This window comes from Gadus macrocephalus, chromosome 12, assembly GCF_031168955.1.
Source record: "Gadus macrocephalus chromosome 12, ASM3116895v1".
Classification (NCBI taxonomy): domain Eukaryota; kingdom Metazoa; phylum Chordata; class Actinopteri; order Gadiformes; family Gadidae; genus Gadus; species Gadus macrocephalus.
This window is the reverse complement of record NC_082393.1, coordinates 21,876,274-21,894,107: the sequence shown is the minus strand read 5'-3', so window position 1 is coordinate 21,894,107 and position 17,834 is coordinate 21,876,274. Positions and strand designations below refer to the sequence as shown.

At 44.7% G+C, this 17,834-nt stretch overlaps 2 protein-coding genes across 3 annotated transcripts in view; one reads left to right on the top strand and one right to left on the bottom strand.

The window, feature by feature from the left end:
• xcr1a.1 (chemokine (C motif) receptor 1a, duplicate 1) overlaps positions 1-434 on the bottom strand; it is a 2,222-nt gene extending 1,788 nt beyond the window's left edge. The window contains exons 1-2 of the mRNA XM_060067387.1: positions 316-434; positions 1-227 (exon numbers count right to left, since the gene is read on the bottom strand). The exon at positions 1-227 is cut by the window's left edge and continues 1,788 nt beyond it. Coding sequence (XP_059923370.1) covers positions 1-227; positions 316-418 — 330 coding nt within the window. The 5' untranslated portion in view covers positions 419-434. The remainder of the gene's footprint in view (positions 228-315) is intronic.
• Positions 435-2,147: 1,713 nt separating this feature from the next.
• Positions 2,148-17,545, top strand: fyco1a (FYVE and coiled-coil domain autophagy adaptor 1a). Of its 2 annotated transcripts, none has more exons than XM_060067936.1 (18): positions 2,148-2,259; positions 3,296-3,411; positions 4,434-4,540; positions 4,668-4,793; positions 5,161-5,267; positions 5,677-5,820; positions 6,414-6,507; positions 7,020-9,494; positions 9,611-9,703; positions 9,802-9,920; positions 10,016-10,183; positions 11,144-11,296; positions 12,010-12,242; positions 13,141-13,294; positions 14,189-14,281; positions 14,508-14,718; positions 15,260-15,369; positions 16,470-17,545. In XM_060067936.1, the coding sequence occupies exons 2-18, from the start codon at positions 3,351-3,353 to the stop codon at positions 16,543-16,545; spliced, it is 4,524 nt and encodes a 1,507-aa protein (XP_059923919.1). In that variant the 5' UTR covers positions 2,148-2,259; positions 3,296-3,350; the 3' UTR covers positions 16,546-17,545. The 2 variants fall into 2 exon arrangements, with proteins under 2 accessions (XP_059923919.1, XP_059923920.1); XM_060067937.1 differs by having other exon boundaries at positions 2,233-2,374.
• Positions 17,546-17,834: the final 289 nt, after the last annotated feature.

The window sequence follows — 17,834 nt, the reverse complement described above, 5'->3', positions numbered from 1 at the left end:
GATTGCAAGATTGAGGATCAAGATGTTGTTAAGAGTCTTGAGGTTTTCATACAAGGCCAAAATGACCATAACTAGAATGTTGCCAATGAGACTCAGTATGATCACAACAGAAAAAAAGACAGGAACTGCTATTGATCCAAATTGGACCAACTCTCCTTTCTCACAAACCTCATCTTCATAATCATCGCCATCTGCTATGTTGTAATCAGAGGCATTCATGGTTGTTTCTGGAAAGAAAGAATTGGTTTTGCTTGGATAATAAAACAATGATGCCGTTTTAAATCAAAATGTTGACATGGAGTAATGGTTACATACCTGAAGCCTCCTCTGTGCTGCATAACACCTTTAAAGGAAGTGGTATATTACTTTCATGACAACAGATGGTGATTCTTGGTTCCTTTTTCAATACACAGAACATACCTCACATACCTGAAGACTCCTCTCTGTGCTGCATCACACCTTTAAAGGAAGTGGTATCTTACTTTCATGACAACAGATGGTGATTCTTGGTTCCTTTTTTAATAGACAGAATTTTTCAAACTTTACAACTATTTCCTATGGAGTTAGATAGGACTCTATCCTGATTCCTGAGATGAGCATCTCAACGAATGGAGAACAAGGGGCTATTGTGGTGGGAAAACACGTAAAAAAAACTAAGAGAGTCAGAGAAAGCTGAAGTTTGAAAGATTAAGACTTTATTATCACTGTTAAACAAGTAAAAAAAAACTGTTCTGGAATCGGGCTTCAGATTATATTCCCAAAATGTTTGAATTCCTCCTATATGCATTGGCCAAACACAACATCCTATGCATCGGGCCTAGAAAATAGACACCTCCCTTGTCCTCCTTCCCAGTTGCCCATTAACCTCCATGCATTTCCTCCTTCTCCGAATTCTCAATAGATTACAGCGTTAATAATTTACGTCTTAGACATTATAGTTATATCATATGTAGAGCAGTGAAATACTCTTTGAATCAACTTGTCAATTTATTAATTTAACAGATTTAAAGCAGACATAATAAACCACATTATAGCTTATGATATGAGCCATGTGCAAACAAATCCCTATAAAACTCATGGGTTAACATAGAGATTTGACATGCATGAGCACAATCGCAATCACTTCTACTCTTTTACATTATGTGTTGGTGCTGCATGTTTGTGCTTTATGCTGCTTTATATGTTTATGCTGCATGTTTGTGCTTTATGCTGCTGTATATGGGCTTTTATTGTATGTGTTCTGCTCTAATCTATTGCAGTTTGCACTTTCCTATGATGTTTTATGTACGCTGTGTTTTATTGTCTGCATATTTTATTGTCTGTTTGCTATTGTCGACTCGTTCTTACCATGCGTTACTATATCTTCGGAGTCATCTTTATTGTTTTTTTAATCTTTGTTTTATGCATACATTCTATTTCTGTAATTTTAGGCTGCCTTTTGAATATCTGGCTGGGGACAACGGATGTAAACTAGCCTCTTAGGCTAACTCTGGCTCACTTACAGTTTGACTGTTGATTAGTGTGCAATGTCCATGAAATAAACCAATGAATAAATAAATACTCAGACAGTAAGCATCCATTAAAACAATTGACAGCAATACCACTGTATGTGATTGTGGAATGCATTCATGAAGCAGGCAGTGTTTGACTGTAGTGTTAACTAGTTGACTTTAACATGTAAGTCAGTATGGGTAACTTTACTTAGCCTATCATGAGCTTTGGTTTGTAATGTTACTATTCATTTATTATGTTTTTCTTTCATTATTATTATAATATATGTATTATTTTTTATTTCAGTTATTATAATCATCACCATCATTAACAATAACAATATTTTGTTTATTCAAATTAATATTAGTATAGTATTAGCAGGAGTTGTAGAAGGCCTACTAGTAATGCTTTGTATTTTCGTTTGTATTATTATTACTTATATTATATTATTTTGGATTCTTATGTTCTATGAAACCCAATAGAACTAAAGAACTATGTTTCAAAAATATATTTCATGTTACATGTTTCTTAACCCCCTTTTTAAGAAGTAAAGTCACGTGACTCTAGTGTTTACCGTGCATCTACAACCACACTATGCCCCCCTACATCAGTCGTCCCGCCTCCCAACCTCAATACGATTGGAAGTCAAATGAAGTGGCGCTTCCTTAGTGGATGGCATAATGTCAATCAGTACATTTCTGAGACAAATAAACAGCACGTTAATATGAGCATAATACATGGGTTGTTATGGATGAGTCGTTCTTAAAAGTATGTCAAAGTTGTTATTTAACTTTATATTGTAACCAAATTAACTTGAATTAGTAGCTTCTGTTTCTAACAAATAACACAATTCAAGCCTGTCATGTTGGTCTAACTTTGATAAGTATGTAGCGCTAATGTTGTAAGACGTTTTGCTATTTTTTGTTTTACTTCCTAATGCTGAAAGGTTATGATTTGACAATGCTATTGATTCAATGCTACGACCACTCTAGAAAAAATGTCTTTATCGTTAGTTAACCGTGTATTCCAGAGTAACCCCTACACCAATCTTTCCTTTGCGGAGCCTTTAACTAGTACCTCACTATTCTCAAGAAGTGGTAATAAAGGCTATCCCATATGTACCGCATCGTCCATAGAGAACAATGAGATAGGAGAGCTTTTAAAGTTTGTTAAAGAAAATGTTTCCCTCAGTGTTAGATCGTATATAAAGGCCTCAAGTGGCCCTACTTCCAAATCTACAAAATGAGTTTGTAAAGCCAGAAAGGGAACACTGTTGGCCATATTACCTACAAATAATCAATGAAATACGTGAGTAGTTCAGAGAAGTAGTATAAAAACATAGTTTTCTTAAACAAAAAAAGACTACCAGGTTAAGTGAGGAGCCTTGATTTTAAATAATGATGACCAAGCATGTACTACGTCGGCTAGTTTATGACAAAGTATCATAATCCTTAAGGATTCATTGCTGCCTCATAACCCTCAGTTCTCCATTTAAACTGAAGAAGATCATAACCGAACATTATATTTAGTTATCTAATGCTATATCGCCATACCTTTCAGCTGCACCACCTATATCCTAACTTCCTTCTTTTTTTTTTTAAACAACCAAGGTGAATGAACACAATATTGTATTGCCATGACACAAAATGCTGTAGAGCATGGTTAGAACCGCTAATCAGAGTCACCCCAGGGTGCATGCTCAGAAAGCGCACTCATTTTGTGGCCAACAAGTACGCAGGATATACAGTTTGACCATTCATACCACTCCTTTGTCCCTGTCCCCCCCTTTGATTCTCTGATTCAGCACAGTGTCCAGTGACCCTGTGACCCCCTGTTGCCGCGGATACAGCGGTGAGGCCATGGCTGCCGGGGCGGTGGTCGGGGAGAATCAGCTACAGAGGATTATCAGAGATCTGCATGGTACGCCAGCTTTGACCTGTGTGTGTGTGTGTGTGTGTGTGTGTGTGTGTGTGTGCGTGATGCATACAACAATGCGTAGAGTGAGAGTGAATGGGGTGGGCTGGTGGTAGATTGTAGTCTGCTGCAGCCATGATGTGACAGAGGGGAATGAATGTCAAGAGTTGTAGAGGTTTGCCATGGGGCTACAACGATGTTAGCCGTGCTCTACAGAGAATTAGCACTCTGCTTGACCTGCCTGCCTGGGCTTCCTGATAGCTGGATCTGACTCCCCAGCAGCCTTGAGCTTGCCAGCTTGTGGCCAGATAGATTCTTTAGCGATGCAACAAGACTCAAGGTTGACCTTTAGGACGCGCCCAGGCTATGTGTCCTTCCAGCTTTTACGTTGGATAAGAGGCAAGTGACTCATGCGTAGGTTTTCTGTAAATCCTTCTGATAATGTGATATGTGTGGCTATCTTTGTGTTGATTGAACTATATGTAGTAAGGCAAGGCAAGTTTATTTATGAAGCACCATTCAAACACGGCTGGCTATTCATAGTGCTTTGCAAAGGGAGAGATGTTAAAACATCAATAGGACAATCATTAAAATATAGAAGAAAGGAGGACGGAAAATACCAGGGATAAATAATAAAATAATTCAATAGATGAGCAGTATGATCCAGGCTTTTAGAAACAAAATGGTCTGGACATTATACAAATCTTATTAAATTAACATTTGCACTGCAAACACTGCAAAGTTAGTGGTTTACAAAAGTTCCTTTCATTTCTGACATGCATTAAACCTTTTCTTAAAGTTTTGCTGAAACTTTAAGAAAAGTTTAAGCAAAACTTTTCTTAAAAGTTTTGCTTAAACTTAACCTTAACACTTAACCTTTTGTAAGTGGCTCTTGATATAAGTGTTTGCTAAATGCCCTCAATGTAACTGTAAGCCTATTCAACTATCAATTTGGTTGATAAGTCCACACTCCTGAGTACCTTGGCTTTCAGAATTCATGTTTTGTCCTTGTGTTTCCTAAAAAACAGAGGCTGTGGCAGAGCTTGCCAAGGAGTACCGAGAAACTGGAGAGCCAATCACAGACGACAGTACCAACCTGCACAAATTCTCCTACAAACTAGAATATTTGTTGCAGGTTAGATTTATGCGTCGTACATAACGGACTCCTGTGCAATATTTAATCAGACACTTACATTATAGTTTTGATTTGTGTCTGAAAGAATGTTTGATGTATGAGCTTCCCCTGAATGTCTGCCCTTCAGTTTGATCAGAAAGAGAAGACTACGTTACTGGGCACCAGAAAGGACTACTGGGACTTCTTCATCGACTGTCTTGCTAAGATCAAAGGAGCTAATGATGGCATCCGCTTTGTCAAATCCATCTCTGAGGTATTTAGTTGATGTTATCCATCTGATTGTTTGTTTTCTTGTTCACCAAGACGCATCACTGTTTATTTTGTTTTTCTGTTTATAATGTACTGCCATTCCACCATCAGTATTTCAATCATATTTTCTGCTATTACAGTCGATGTTCTTGAAAGGTATGGGCCACTTTGGGCCGTCTATTTCAGAGAATGTCCTCAGCTTAAGCTTTTAAGTCCACATTTTCGTCAGAAGATATGACGTGCCCAGGGCAAACTGTTAACAAATGAAATTTTCTAATTCTTTTTTCAATATGATATTACAAGAAACACATAGAAATTAGTGTTTTCGATAAATGAATAAAAAACTGTTATCCTGACTGTTCTCCTGACAGCTGAAGACATCTCTGGGGAAGGGAAGAGCCTTTATCCGCTACTCTCTTGTGCATCAACGCCTGGCCGACACGCTGCAACAGTGCTTAATGAACCAGAGGACCACCAGGTAGACCTTGAAGTTATGCCATGCTCAGAAAGTATTCCTTTAATGAAATAGGGCTTAATGCTTTGTACGTTCATGGAGACACTGTAAGAGATGAAACTAACTGAATAACTAAATTATCAATGACCGAAATTTTAAAATAATATAAATAATCTTACTTGTGTTTCTGGGAAAGGTAATTTCCCTTTTTATACTTTCGATATACATAGATTGTCTTCTGCTCTGGTGTTTTACATAAATTCCCCTTTCTGCCCCTTCTCAGACAAGTCAGTACTATAATTACGAGACAGTGTTATACAGTTAGTGGAGCTAATTTTCTGAGATGAATATACACTTCACACAATTCACGGGCTTATATTCATGTTCTGTCCAGTTTGCCTTGGCCAATGTCTGTCTTTCATTTCCTCCATAGTGACTGGTACTATGCCCGCAGTCCTCTTGTAAAGCCTCACCTTAGTGTCGATATCATCAGCCACCTGTACGAGCTCAATGAAGTCCAGTTTGACGTGGCATCGAGGGGTCATGACCTCGATGCATCATGGCCCACCTTTGCAAGGTTTGGTTTCTAATAAACACTTAATGTGTACTACACTCTCAACACCATGTAACAAATTCCAAACACTTCTTGTCGAAACTTCTATTATACTATTATAATCATGATTGTTGGTAACACTTTATAATAAGGTGCCATAATAAATAGCAAACTAGTCATTACCTAACCCTTTGTTAATATTTGTTTATTGTTACTAAAATATCTATTTGGCACAAGTTAATCGTTTTTTTTCACTGACCACAGAGTGTTGCTGGTTTGGGTTAGGGTTGGTGTCATGTGTTATGGTTAGGGTTAGGGTCGTGTGTTAGGGTTAGGGCCCTGTGTTATGATTAGGGTTAGGGTTAGAGCCGTGTGTTAGGGTTAGGGCCGTGTGTTAGGGTTGGGTTAGGGTTAGACAAACAACTAATATTTGATTAATGATGAAAAAACAATTAATACTCTGCCAATTAGATATTTTAGTAACAATTAACAAAAAATAGCAAACGGTTAGGTAATGACTAGTTTGCTATTTATTATGGCAATTTATTATAAAGTGTTACCTGAGTGTGCACACGGCGTCTGTTTAAAACCACTTGTTTCTGTGACCATCTAATTAGGAGGACACTCGGCAGTCCAAACTCACCAGGCCACATGTGGAAGCCGCCAAGCCGAAGCTCCAGCATTAACAGTCTGGCCAGCACCTACTCACAGGTAACCCACATCGGAGCTCATGGAGGAAGCACTTGTACGCACAGATTTAAACTAGGTTACATCGCCCACGCTTAGTGGGCAATACTGATGCAGTTCTTTATCGATTTCCGAAGGTAGGACTTAGAGCTCTACACTCGTTGTTCTTGGCCAGGTGCCATTTTGATGGAATGGTGCATTAAATCTGCATTAATGGCGCTGAACAGCTCCTAATATTCCGGTTTTGGAGCATGGTTCATGCTACTTTAGATTCTCATGACCGCCCATGTGTTATCTTACTTGCCACACTCGTATGAGTTGTATGTACGAAACAAAATAACGATCAAGTTAAGAGAAACATACGCGTGTGTGTTCTTGAAATGATGCCTATTGTCTGTCTCATGCTTTTAGCAACCCGCTATTGTTATTCTTATGATTTTACTGGTAAAGCACTTTTCTCCTATGTGTATTTCTCGTTCACTCACTCCGGTGTGTGTATTTCCTTCCCCCACCCGATGCATCTCGCCACCATTCAGCAAGCACACGAGCTCCCCTTGAGCCCTGATTATGGCCAGAGCCTGCTGAGTGAGCTGGATGAGTCTCTGGCTTCTTGCGGCGAAGACGTGAGTGCAGTGGAGCACCTTCGCCTGGAGCTGGACCAGTCGGAGCTGAGGCAGCAAGGGCTCTTGAGCAGAGTGCAGCAGCTAGGGGAAGAGGCTGGGGAGCTCAGGGGGGTTGTGGCGGAGCTCCAGAGGCAGCTCGATGTGTCTCTAGGGGCACAGGAGGACCACCAGAACCTGCAGGCAGCACTCAAGGCTCTGGAGGGTAGAGAGGAGACCCTTTCCAGAGAGCTGGAGGTACTCAGGAGTGTGGAGCGAGCCAGAGAGGCCGAGCAACGCCTCCTCCTGGATAAATTAGCAGCTGCAGAGGGAAAGAGCATGGAGCTTCTGGCCAAGTTGGATGGCGTGCTTAATGAGAAGGGCCAGCAGGCGTCCAGTCATTTTGATTCGGCGCAAAAGATACACGAACTGCTGGACAGATTAAAAGAGGCTGAGAGCGGGAAGATGGAGGCTGTCTCTGATATGGAGGACAAGAAAAGGCAGGTAGAAAGATTAGAAGAGGAGCTAAAAGTCAAAGATGTAGCCCTGAAAGACAGAGAGGTTAAACTCGGAGAGTTAGTCACGACTACGTCTGAGGAGACAGCTCAATTAAAGGCAAGCGTGCTGGAAGAGTGCAATACCAAAGAAAACTTGGCAGAAAAGTTAGCCATGAAAGATAACGAGGCCTGCAACTTGCAAAGAAAACTTGAAGATCTCCAAAGATTGTTTGAGGAGAAAGATAGGCAGGTAGTGGAAGTCAAAGAAAAAGCAAGAGCTGATGAGCAGAGCACAATTGTCCTAAAGGAGTCTTTGGAAGGAGAGGTCGATGCAATAAAGGAACTGCTAATGATTAAAGAGGCAGAACTGACTTCCAGTAGCAAAACTCTTCAACGGCTGGAATCCGAGAAGGACAGCCTAACCCTGGAGAGAGACAGCCTAACCACAGGCAACTCTGAACTGGAGACAAGTGTGAAGGAGCATTCCAAGAAGACGGAAGACTACAAGACACAGTGCACTAATCTCATGGAGATCAACGAGAACCTCCTGTCCACAGTGAAGAGGAACGAGGAGTTCAAAAAGGAAATGGTGGCAAACAGGGGGGCACTGGAGGCCGAGTTGGCTTCTTTAAGGGCCTCCGATAAACAACTCAGAAGCCAGCTGGATGACGCCAAGGTGAGCGTGGACGATAAAGAGAAGAGGTTGCGTCAGGAAAATCGCTCGCTGGACGAGAGTCTGCAGCGGGCTGCCATGGCGGCGCAGCTCTCTGAGACGTCCTCCAAGCGCCTGGAGCAGGAGAACCAAGCTCTCCGAGAGGACCGGGCCACTGTGAGCGCAGCCCTCAGCTCCATGCAGGCAGAGCTGAAGTCATTCAGTGGGCAGATGGGAGAGTTGGAGAAGAGCCTCGGAACGTCACGCAAGAACGAAGCCGCTCTCCAAGAGCAGGGGAGGGCCAAGGAGGCCCAGCTGGAGAGTAAGGAGAGTGAACTTAAAGAGCTCCACGCCAAAGTGAAAACGAAGGAGAACAGGGAGAAGGAGCTGAAGAAAGCGAAAGCAAAAGCAGAAGCAGCCCTAGCGAGACAAAGTGAAGTGATCGAGAGACTCAGCACAGAGAAACTGGCGGTGGAGGAATCCCAGCTGGAAAGATCCAGCCTGCACGCCAGGGAGAACCAGGGCGTGGTGGAGAAACTGGTGTTGGCCGAGGGCCAGCTTGAAGTGAACATGAAAGACGTGGCCAGGCTCCAATCAGAGGTCCTCGATCTGAGGGTACAGCTGCAGCGGGCCGGAGAAGAGAACCTCAAGTGTCAAACCAAACTGGAGGTGACGGAGGGCCAAAGAGCCGAGTTCATGAGCCTCACTGAGCAGCTCCAAGCTCACACGGAGGCCCTAAATCAGAGCCACGTGGCTGAGCTGCTCGGCTGCAAACAGAAGGAAGAGGTGCTGATCGAAGAGCAGGTCCGCCAGGCCGCTGCCCACGCACAAGAGCTCGCCACGCTCAAGGCGGAGAATGCGAGGCTGGGCCTGGAGAGCGGCGAGACACGGGAAGGCGTCTACAGGGCCAACACCGAGATGGCGGAGCTGGGGATGACCATCTGTAGGCTGACCGCCGAGAAGGAGGAGGCCAGGGAGCGCTGGACCAAGGAGGCGGCCAAGATCGAAGAGCTGCAGGACGGAGCCACCAGAGAGGTGGAGAGGCTGGAGGCCTGCCTGGCTGCCCTGCGCCAGGAGAACGCGAGCCTGAGGGAAAGGCTGAGCCAGGTGGAGAGCCTGCCGCGGGCCGTCGTCGAGCTCCAGCAGCAGCTGGGGAAGGCCGAGGGTCACGTGCAGACGCTTCAGCACGCCAGCCGCGAGGAGATGGACGCCGTCAGGTTCCAGATCAGCTCTGAGAGCATGAGTCACCAGAATCAACTGAAGGTGAGTGAGGCTGAGCTGCGATACAAACATGCATGCGGGTCAGTTTCCCGGTCCGGTTTACATGGATCCATTGTGCATCGGTTGTGACTGTGAGTTTTTGGGGTCTTTTCATTCAGAGTGTGAATGAACAGCTGACTACAGTCAAAGCCCAGTTACACTCAGAGTCGGAGACAGTGTCCAGGCTGCAGGGACAAGTGTCTGAACTAGAGGTCAGTGTATTCCACGATACTTATCTACAGTGAAGGATCCAACAACCCCTATTTAAATTCCGTCTGAAGTGCTTCAATGTGTTTTTCTTTCAACGAAGGCTGTGAACGAGAAACATGCTCACCTCATGGTGGAGAAGGATTCCCACATCACCAAGTGTGAGGCCACCATGCGCCACAACGAGTGCGAGATGCAGCAGCTGAAGGAGGCGGTGAGCAGGTGGGTGTTCACCCGTCCGTTGACCACACACCCGAGTCCTAACCACACCGATTGTCACCGGCAGTTCCCTAACCCTCCCGCGTCTCCCACGGCAGCACGGAGGAGGCGCTCACGGCCTTGCGCACCGTCTCGGAGGAGCTAAGGGAGCGGCTGGAGAAGACGGAGGCTGAGAAGCAGAGCGATCACCAGAAGATGACCGCTGAGATTGAGGACCTCAGCGGAACCAAGACCACCCTAGAGGAGCGCCTCATCGAACTCCTGAGGTGCGGGCTGAAACCAGCAAATATAGTCCTATAGATAAGACTGTAGATCAGGTCTGAGATTTGTAAAGAGAGCAAGGTGAGATGGCTTCCCCAAACCAATCGCAAAAGAGCTGCCATAGACAGTCAGGAATAATAATTGACTTAAAGTGAGGCAGCTGCAGTCTCTGGGGATATTCCCTAACGTTTCACAATCACTCATTGCTAACGGATGGCGAAGCCTTTTCAAACATCATGCAATCCAATTATCCTTCTTGAATAATCTTGAATCTGATCAGAACAATTAAACCACATGGGTGCCGATCATTTGTTTTGTATATCCCCTTCAAAGGTTGCTGATTGGTTTGGTGTGGCAGGCCCGGCAGACCTGCAGGCCTTTATTCGCCTCTTGATTGCTCATAGGGAGAGGGATGTCTGGTGTCCTTTTAAAAGTGCCCTGGCACTGCTGAGAGCTCCACAAAGTGGTAGGGAGGAGGGGGTCGTTAGAAAAGACAGGCTTGAGAGAGAGAGAGAGAGAGAGAGAGAGAGAGAGAGAGAGAGAGAGAGAGAGAGAGAGAGAGAGAGAGAGAGAGAGAGAGAGAGAGAGAGAGAGAGAGAGAGAGAGAGAGAGAGAGAGAGAGAGAGAGAGAGAGAGAGAGAGAGAGAGAGAGAGAGAGAGAGAGAGAGAGAGAGAGAGAGAGAGAGAGAGAGAGAGAGAGAGAGAGAGAGAATAGGTTTGTGGTAGAACAGAATATTTTACCCAATTCAACTTATGAGGAAAGTTATAAAACACATAATTAAAGCATTTTGGGTTTAGTCTTATGGCATCTAGACTAGCACTACTAATATATACCTATATATATATTTGTATATATATATATTAAAAACATTTTTTATATATTTTCTTTCAGATCAACCAAAAGGGTTTTGCCTTACTTAAAACCATATCATAAACAGGTTCCTCTGCCCTCTTCTTTGGTGCAGGGACAAGGACGCTCTGTGGCAGAAGTCGGACGCGCTGGAGTTTGAGCAGAAGCTGCGGGCGGAGGAGCGCTGGTGGCTGGTGGACAAAGAGGCCACCAACTGTCTGGACTGCCGGGGCCACTTCACCTGGTACCTGCGCAGACACCACTGCAGGTGGGCACCGGCGGGGGGACCCCCCAGGGGTCACTTTGGCAGAAGCCACCCGATGCTCTGGGCAACCGTGTGTGGAGTCAATGCTGGAGTCGCTTGTGTCGCTGCTGCTCTGCAGAGATCGGCGAGAGATTCTTGAGTGTAGGTTGTTCCAGCGCGCCCGGCTACCCTGAACAACGCTACTCGCATCAGAAAGATGTGTTGTTCAGGGTAGCCCGGGATGTGGTGTTCAGGGTAGATGGGATAAATTTACAGTTAAATTGTTGTCCTTTTGAAAGATAAATTGCATAAAGGTCTTGGCTAGTATTGAGCATCGAGCTGTTTCAAGCTCAATACATAAAGTTAAATGAACCCATACTAGGCAAATCGTTGAGACGGTTTAGCACATACCGTATGTACTGTTTTTCAGGAAATGTTGCTGCTCCAATTGACTATAAAGGTCATGATAAACAGAAATGTGTTCCCTAATAGCCTTCGTAGGAGCCTTATCTAACTCCTTTACCAGACCTAATCTGTCCCACGGTGCAGAGTTGATCTTTAAGGAACAAAGTCTCCACTGAGTCTGACTCAGTGTATCAATGTGGGGCGCTGTGCCAAACCACCGCGAGCAGAGTTGATCTTTAAGTAACAAAGTCTCCACTGAGTCTGACTCAGTGTATCAATGTGGGGCGCTGTGCCAAACCACCGCGAGCCTCAGCGGTGAACTCGTTCTGCAGGTTGTGCGGCCGCATCTTCTGCTACTACTGCAGCAACAACTTTGTGACGACCAAGCACAGCGGGAAGAAGGAGCGCTGCTGCAGGGAATGCTACAGCCAGCACGGGGACGTGGTGGAGCGCTTCACCCGGGCAGAGCTGGGCCCGGCCGAGGCCCAGACACCACCCGACGCCGGAGCCGGGCCGGAGTCGCACCCGCAGCCCGCCCCGTACAAACCCACCCCCAGGGTGACAGGTGACTGGGCGCGCTGTGTACACGCAACGCACCGTTCACCCGTGTGTGCTGTGTATACCACACACACTGTTCGCCCGCGTGTACTGTGTCTTCACTTTTCACTATTCTCTACTGTGCATGCAATGTTTTTTATGTCTTTATTTATTTCACATATTTATATGAACTCCATCCACTATTCAATGTTATATTCCCTAATATATATTAATATACCTTTCGCTGTTATATTCACTATATTCATATTAGAATCACTATTGTTTATACTTTATACACTATATACTAGAATAGTCACTAGTTTAAACTGTTAACACTATATGCCAATCATTCCCGTACCCGAGCAAGCAACAACATTAGCTTTAGCTGTGATTTATGACCGCTCCACTCCAGGATGTGTTCCTTGTTTGTGTATCCGTTTCACTTTCCTCAGTTTTATTCCTGTTTTGTTTTATTTAATGTTCCTCTAAAGCTGATGTACGGTCATTTCGAATCCCCTACACCCCAAACACATTTCCTAAACACAAACCACCGTCAACCGCTTTTCTAATCACAAACCGAGGAAAACAACTGAGACGCTGTATGGAGGAACGTTGCTACAGAAAGGGGGAGAAATTCTTAATTCCAATTCCTCTTTCCGCTATAATTTATGTTCCAGTTGTGCTCTTGTTTTCGCAAGAAAGGGGAAATGGCAAAACAATCCAATGTCGTTCAATTCCCTTATTGTAACTGTGCTGTAAAGAGTATCAGTGTATAGCACTTCTCCAAAAAAAGGCTTCTTCCAAAGGCTGCGTCCATCTACCTCCTGACCAGTAGAATAAGGGTATAACATGCTTGCATGCACATGTTTTCTCTCTCAGGAGAACAATGTTTCAATCAGTCCCCTCACTCTCCACCTAATGTGTAGTGTCGGAGCCGGCCCCCCGACCGGAGGAGGGGGCGTTCGACATCATCACGGAGGAGGAGGTGAACGGGGTCTACGACAGCGACGCCGTCTCCCAGACCACCGGAGGCTCCCCGGAGAGCGACCAGGACAGGAGACCCCCAGGGCCGGTGGACATGTCAGTATGCTTCGTGGAGACCGTGGCTTGATTCATAGCGAAACTCTAGATAGATACGGGCATGGTCATCTCAGTCAGAATGCTATGTGGACGGACTGAAATGTGCATACCTTTTTGTCGAGGCTCACACAAATTCATACACAGACACACACACACACACACACTCTCTCACACACACACACACACACACACACACACACACACACACACACACACACAAGGAACTCACACAGACGTGTGTGTGTTCCTTGTTCCTCATTTGAACTGTGCTTTGGGAAACCATAAATCACATGCTGCAATGTCTGCGTTGACAGTAAATAAAAAAAGAATGCCCCCGATGCAATCAGACACATGCCAGTGATAAGACATTTTTTAATGATGACAACAATAAGGTTATCGCCCTGGAACTGGTTTTCCATGAGAGACTTCGGAGGAATCGGGGCATTCATCATGTGGTTGACGCCAAAGATTAATCCTTCATCACACATTTATGAAATGTGACATATACAGTCCTGTTCATTGTTCTATTATGAGACAGCATTCAATCCAAAATATGTCAGTCTTTGGCCCCTGGCCAGGGATCAGGGTCAACCAACAACGAATGAGAAGACCTGACCGAATGTCCAGCAACGGAGTGGCTGGACATGAATTTGGCAGTCAAAGGATGATAGTTTATTCAGAAACTAAAACAATCAGAGCTCCACTCTCTTCGTGTCAGTTTTGACGATTGAAAATGTTTCAGCGTCTGTTGCGACGCTCTTCTTTATCATTTGCTTCTGGAAATTTGTTTGTCGAAACTGAGAGCAAAAAACAATTTTGATTATTTCTTTCTCCCGAAAAATCACACAGAGAACGTGCGGGTCGGTGATGATGACATTGTGACTCTCTTCCTAGTGGCACCGGGGACATGACCCCAGATGACCCTGAAGACCACGTGGCCACGGTTCAGGACTCCGAGATCAACCTCCTCAGATCGGGAGAAGTCACGTGAGTCTGTCACGCACTCACGCACACGCACATAAAAAACAACAACCAACGGCCTTATTCCTATTCCTCATCTATATACCATCTTGGTTTGCACGCCAGTTTGGTGCGGGTAACTGAATGTGGCGTTAAGAACAAAAGATGCACCCAAGATGGCCACTGGTTGAGTGAGACACACGGTAGGGTCGACACGGTGCTGAGTCTGTTCCACGCCGCGTGCGTTCCCCAGGGTGGCGGTGGCCCTCGGCATCGACGACATCACCCACTTCGGGGACAGCTCCAGAGAGCTCTTTGTCAAGGGGAGCTGCTACAGCCTGATCAGCATTGCCGTGGGCGACCGTGGGCCCAGCATCGGCTGGGTCTTCTCCTCGGATCCCAAGAGCATCTCCTTCAGCGTGGTGTACCGAGAGGGCCCCGACACGCCCGTGGAGCAGGCCAAGGTAAACATGTGGGTGTGTAGGGGAAACCAACAAGAAAAACAATGACGTGGCAGGGGAACTTTGATGCCCTTTTGTAAAAGCAAATAAACTGACTCATAGGGGAACTAGTATCGGACCTTAGAATGAATGAATCACATGTTCTAGGAATGTGTAAATGGTTCAAGAGTGCCCCCTACAGAGCACACACACAGCCATGGTGTACGTTTTTCAGAGGTTGAAATTCCTATTCAGTGGAATCAACACACAGGTCAAAGACCACTTTGTGTTGCCTGAGAGCAAGGCATTAACAGACATGGCATCAAGACTGACAGGCTTAGAGGTTCGATTCGAACATGGACCACCCACGCTAAGAAAGTATTTGTAGGCAGGATTGTCGACACTTTGTGATTAAAGCACCCACCAAATGCCTTGTATTTATGAAGCGTGTAGCGACAGCAGGTTGCGATGCTACTCACTAGGTAGCAGGAGGAAGGGGGATTGCTGAGGATGACGGCCCCTGTTGAGGGGGCGTCTATAAACGCTCTTGCTTTGCCCTGCCCAGGTTCTGATCCCGCTGACCCGCTGCAACTCTCACAGAGAGACCATCCAGGGGCAGCTGAAGGTGAGGAACCCAGGCCTCTACACCCTGGTGTTCGACAACTCCTTCTCAAGGTGAGACCCCTGCGCCCCGCCCACGGTCCACACACACTCACAGTCCACACTAGGGTTGCCGTGGTGTGGACATTTTCACACCGAGTAATACACATGTGTCAACACCGGTATTACCGAGTATCAACGGTTTAAACTTTGGCACGAGGTCTACCGCCATCTTCTCCGTCAACTCTCCTCTCACACTCGGTGACAGCGGCTTATAGAAAGTCTTATAACGTTCTATATATAATAGTATAATATAATTGTATGTATAATATCACCGCCAAAAGCTCTGTGCGCCTCCGGATGGCCAAGGTCAAGGTCAAGGTTCAACTTTATTGTCCCCGTGGGGAAATTTGTCTTGGGCACAGTGCATCATTGCTTTCTTAACATACACAAGAGTACAACAGAACAAAAACACAACCACAGACACAAACACAATCAGACAAACCAACATTTTAACATCGAGAACATGGGGCTTGATAGACTTAAACTGCACCTTGCTGTATTACATAGAAATCGACAGTATGGGGATCAAGTGCAAGTGTTTATTGCACTAGAACTTATGGATAAAGTGCTATGTGCTAGAGTGCTTAGTTCTAAAGTGCTATGTGCTAAAGTGCTATGTGCTAAAGTACTATGTGCTAAAGTGCTAACCTATTTATTGCACATCATTCTATTGCACATTGTTCATCAGCTTAATGGAGGCTGGAACAAATGATAATTTAAGGCGAGGATGGCCGTGGCGCGGGGAGCTCTCGTAGGGATTGGGCTTCGCGGGGTTTGTTTACCGGCGTTGCTATGGTTACCGGTCTTGTAAGGAAGCGCGCCAGTTCTCGGCGCGCCAATTCTCGGCGCGCCAATTCTCTTCCGCACAGAGCAGAACTGTGGCCTATTCTACACATTTAAATTTTCTTATTTATAATTATATTATTCATTTTTACTGAATTTTCTTTTTATTACTGAAAAACAAACCAAAAAAAAACCGGTGTTGCCGGTGTGCAACACCGAGTAATCGGTGTTGGCCTCAACACCGGAGCAGATGTTCTGTTGTGGGGCCGTGCCTTGTTGCAACCGTCTGATTGACAGGCCTTTCGTCGGCACGACTACTCTCCCAACAGGTTCATCGGCAAGAAGGTCCTCTACCACCTCACCATCGAGAAGCCTGTGATCTACGACGGCAGCGACTTCCCCTGACCCCGCGGACCCCTCTCCGGGACACAGGGTTTGAAGTTTCAGCACGCTGTTTCTTTATCTATAATCATTTACGATCTGCTTTTAAGGAGTAGTTTGTGTTCTTTTAAAGAAATTATCCATTTCATGGAGGCCCTGTTACGTTTTTTTTGTCGTCTGCCGAATGAATTGACTTAATAGGAACGTGGAAATTATGAATGCTGATTTTACAGGTTTTTAAAAGCCTAAGGTATACCAAGTAGTTCTCCTCGACCACTTTGGTCATCTATTCTATTGATGAATAAGGATCCCCAAGGTGGTAACTTGCTTTCTCTTCTCAGGGATTTCTCCTGAATGCAAATGATTACTTTATAATACTAATAACAAAAACAACAAACCCTGATAGAACCCTGTCACACTCCCTACACTACAGTTTTCACAATGACGGCAGAGTTAACGTGTTGCTTTGCATTAATGCCATGTGGATAGTTGTCTCAAGAGAAGCAGGATGAAGTCAGATGTGTAGCATTGTGGAATGAGCACACAAGCTCTGATAATCATATTATAATAACTGAATCTGATAATATCCCAAAAAGCCGTGGAGTGGCTGTTGACACGACGGAGTGCAGCAGGAAAGGCTGTCACAAAACATTGAGTCAGTCTACAGGAGGAGGGGTTTTAACATTTTTATCAATGGTGTGTTGCACAAGATACTTTGACTCTCTGGTGGCGCTTAACAGCTCTTCAGTTGGCAGTAATTGTTGTTCTGACTTGCAAACACTCTAAAGACTCGAAAGGTTAGAAATTATTTTCTGGAAATATAATTGGGATTTTTAGTAGTAGTATTTTTATAAGTACTCATTGCAGTTGATAGGGTCATAAATGGGCTGATGACGATGGAGCATTTGCCAAATCATTTAAATGATGAGATTTTTCTATTTATAGCTATAATACTGAGCAGGTAATCTAACCAAAGTATTACAATACAATAAGCCATTTTATTATTGCAAAGACGATGCCTTAAAGGCACCCAGTGCAACTTTATGTAAACATTCAATGAAAAATAAACATTCAATTTCTAGTCTTTTTTACACGTAGTAAGTTTCAATAACTCCATACCATTACATATCGACATTCAAGGAGCAAAGATGAGACGTCGTTGTGTGGTGAGAACTGATAGAAATTCGTAAACAACAACAATCGCCGGTGGGGAGAAGCCATTTTTCCATTGACTGGAAGCCTGCTTTATTTATTGTAGGTTACAAAAAATAAAGAAAATGGCGGCATTGTTGTTGTTATCGATTTTGTATCAG

Excerpts from the sequence above, each read along its gene's own strand:
- fyco1a (XM_060067936.1), top strand. The coding sequence starts at position 3,351 with ATGGCTGCCGGGGCGGTGGTCGGGGAGAATCAGCTACAGAGGATTATC. Across the intron at positions 6,508-7,019 it reads TGGCCAGCACCTACTCACAG|CAAGCACACGAGCTCCCCTT; the intron begins GTAACCCACATC and ends GCCACCATTCAG. Across the intron at positions 12,243-13,140 it reads ACCCACCCCCAGGGTGACAG|TGTCGGAGCCGGCCCCCCGA; the intron begins GTGACTGGGCGC and ends CCTAATGTGTAG.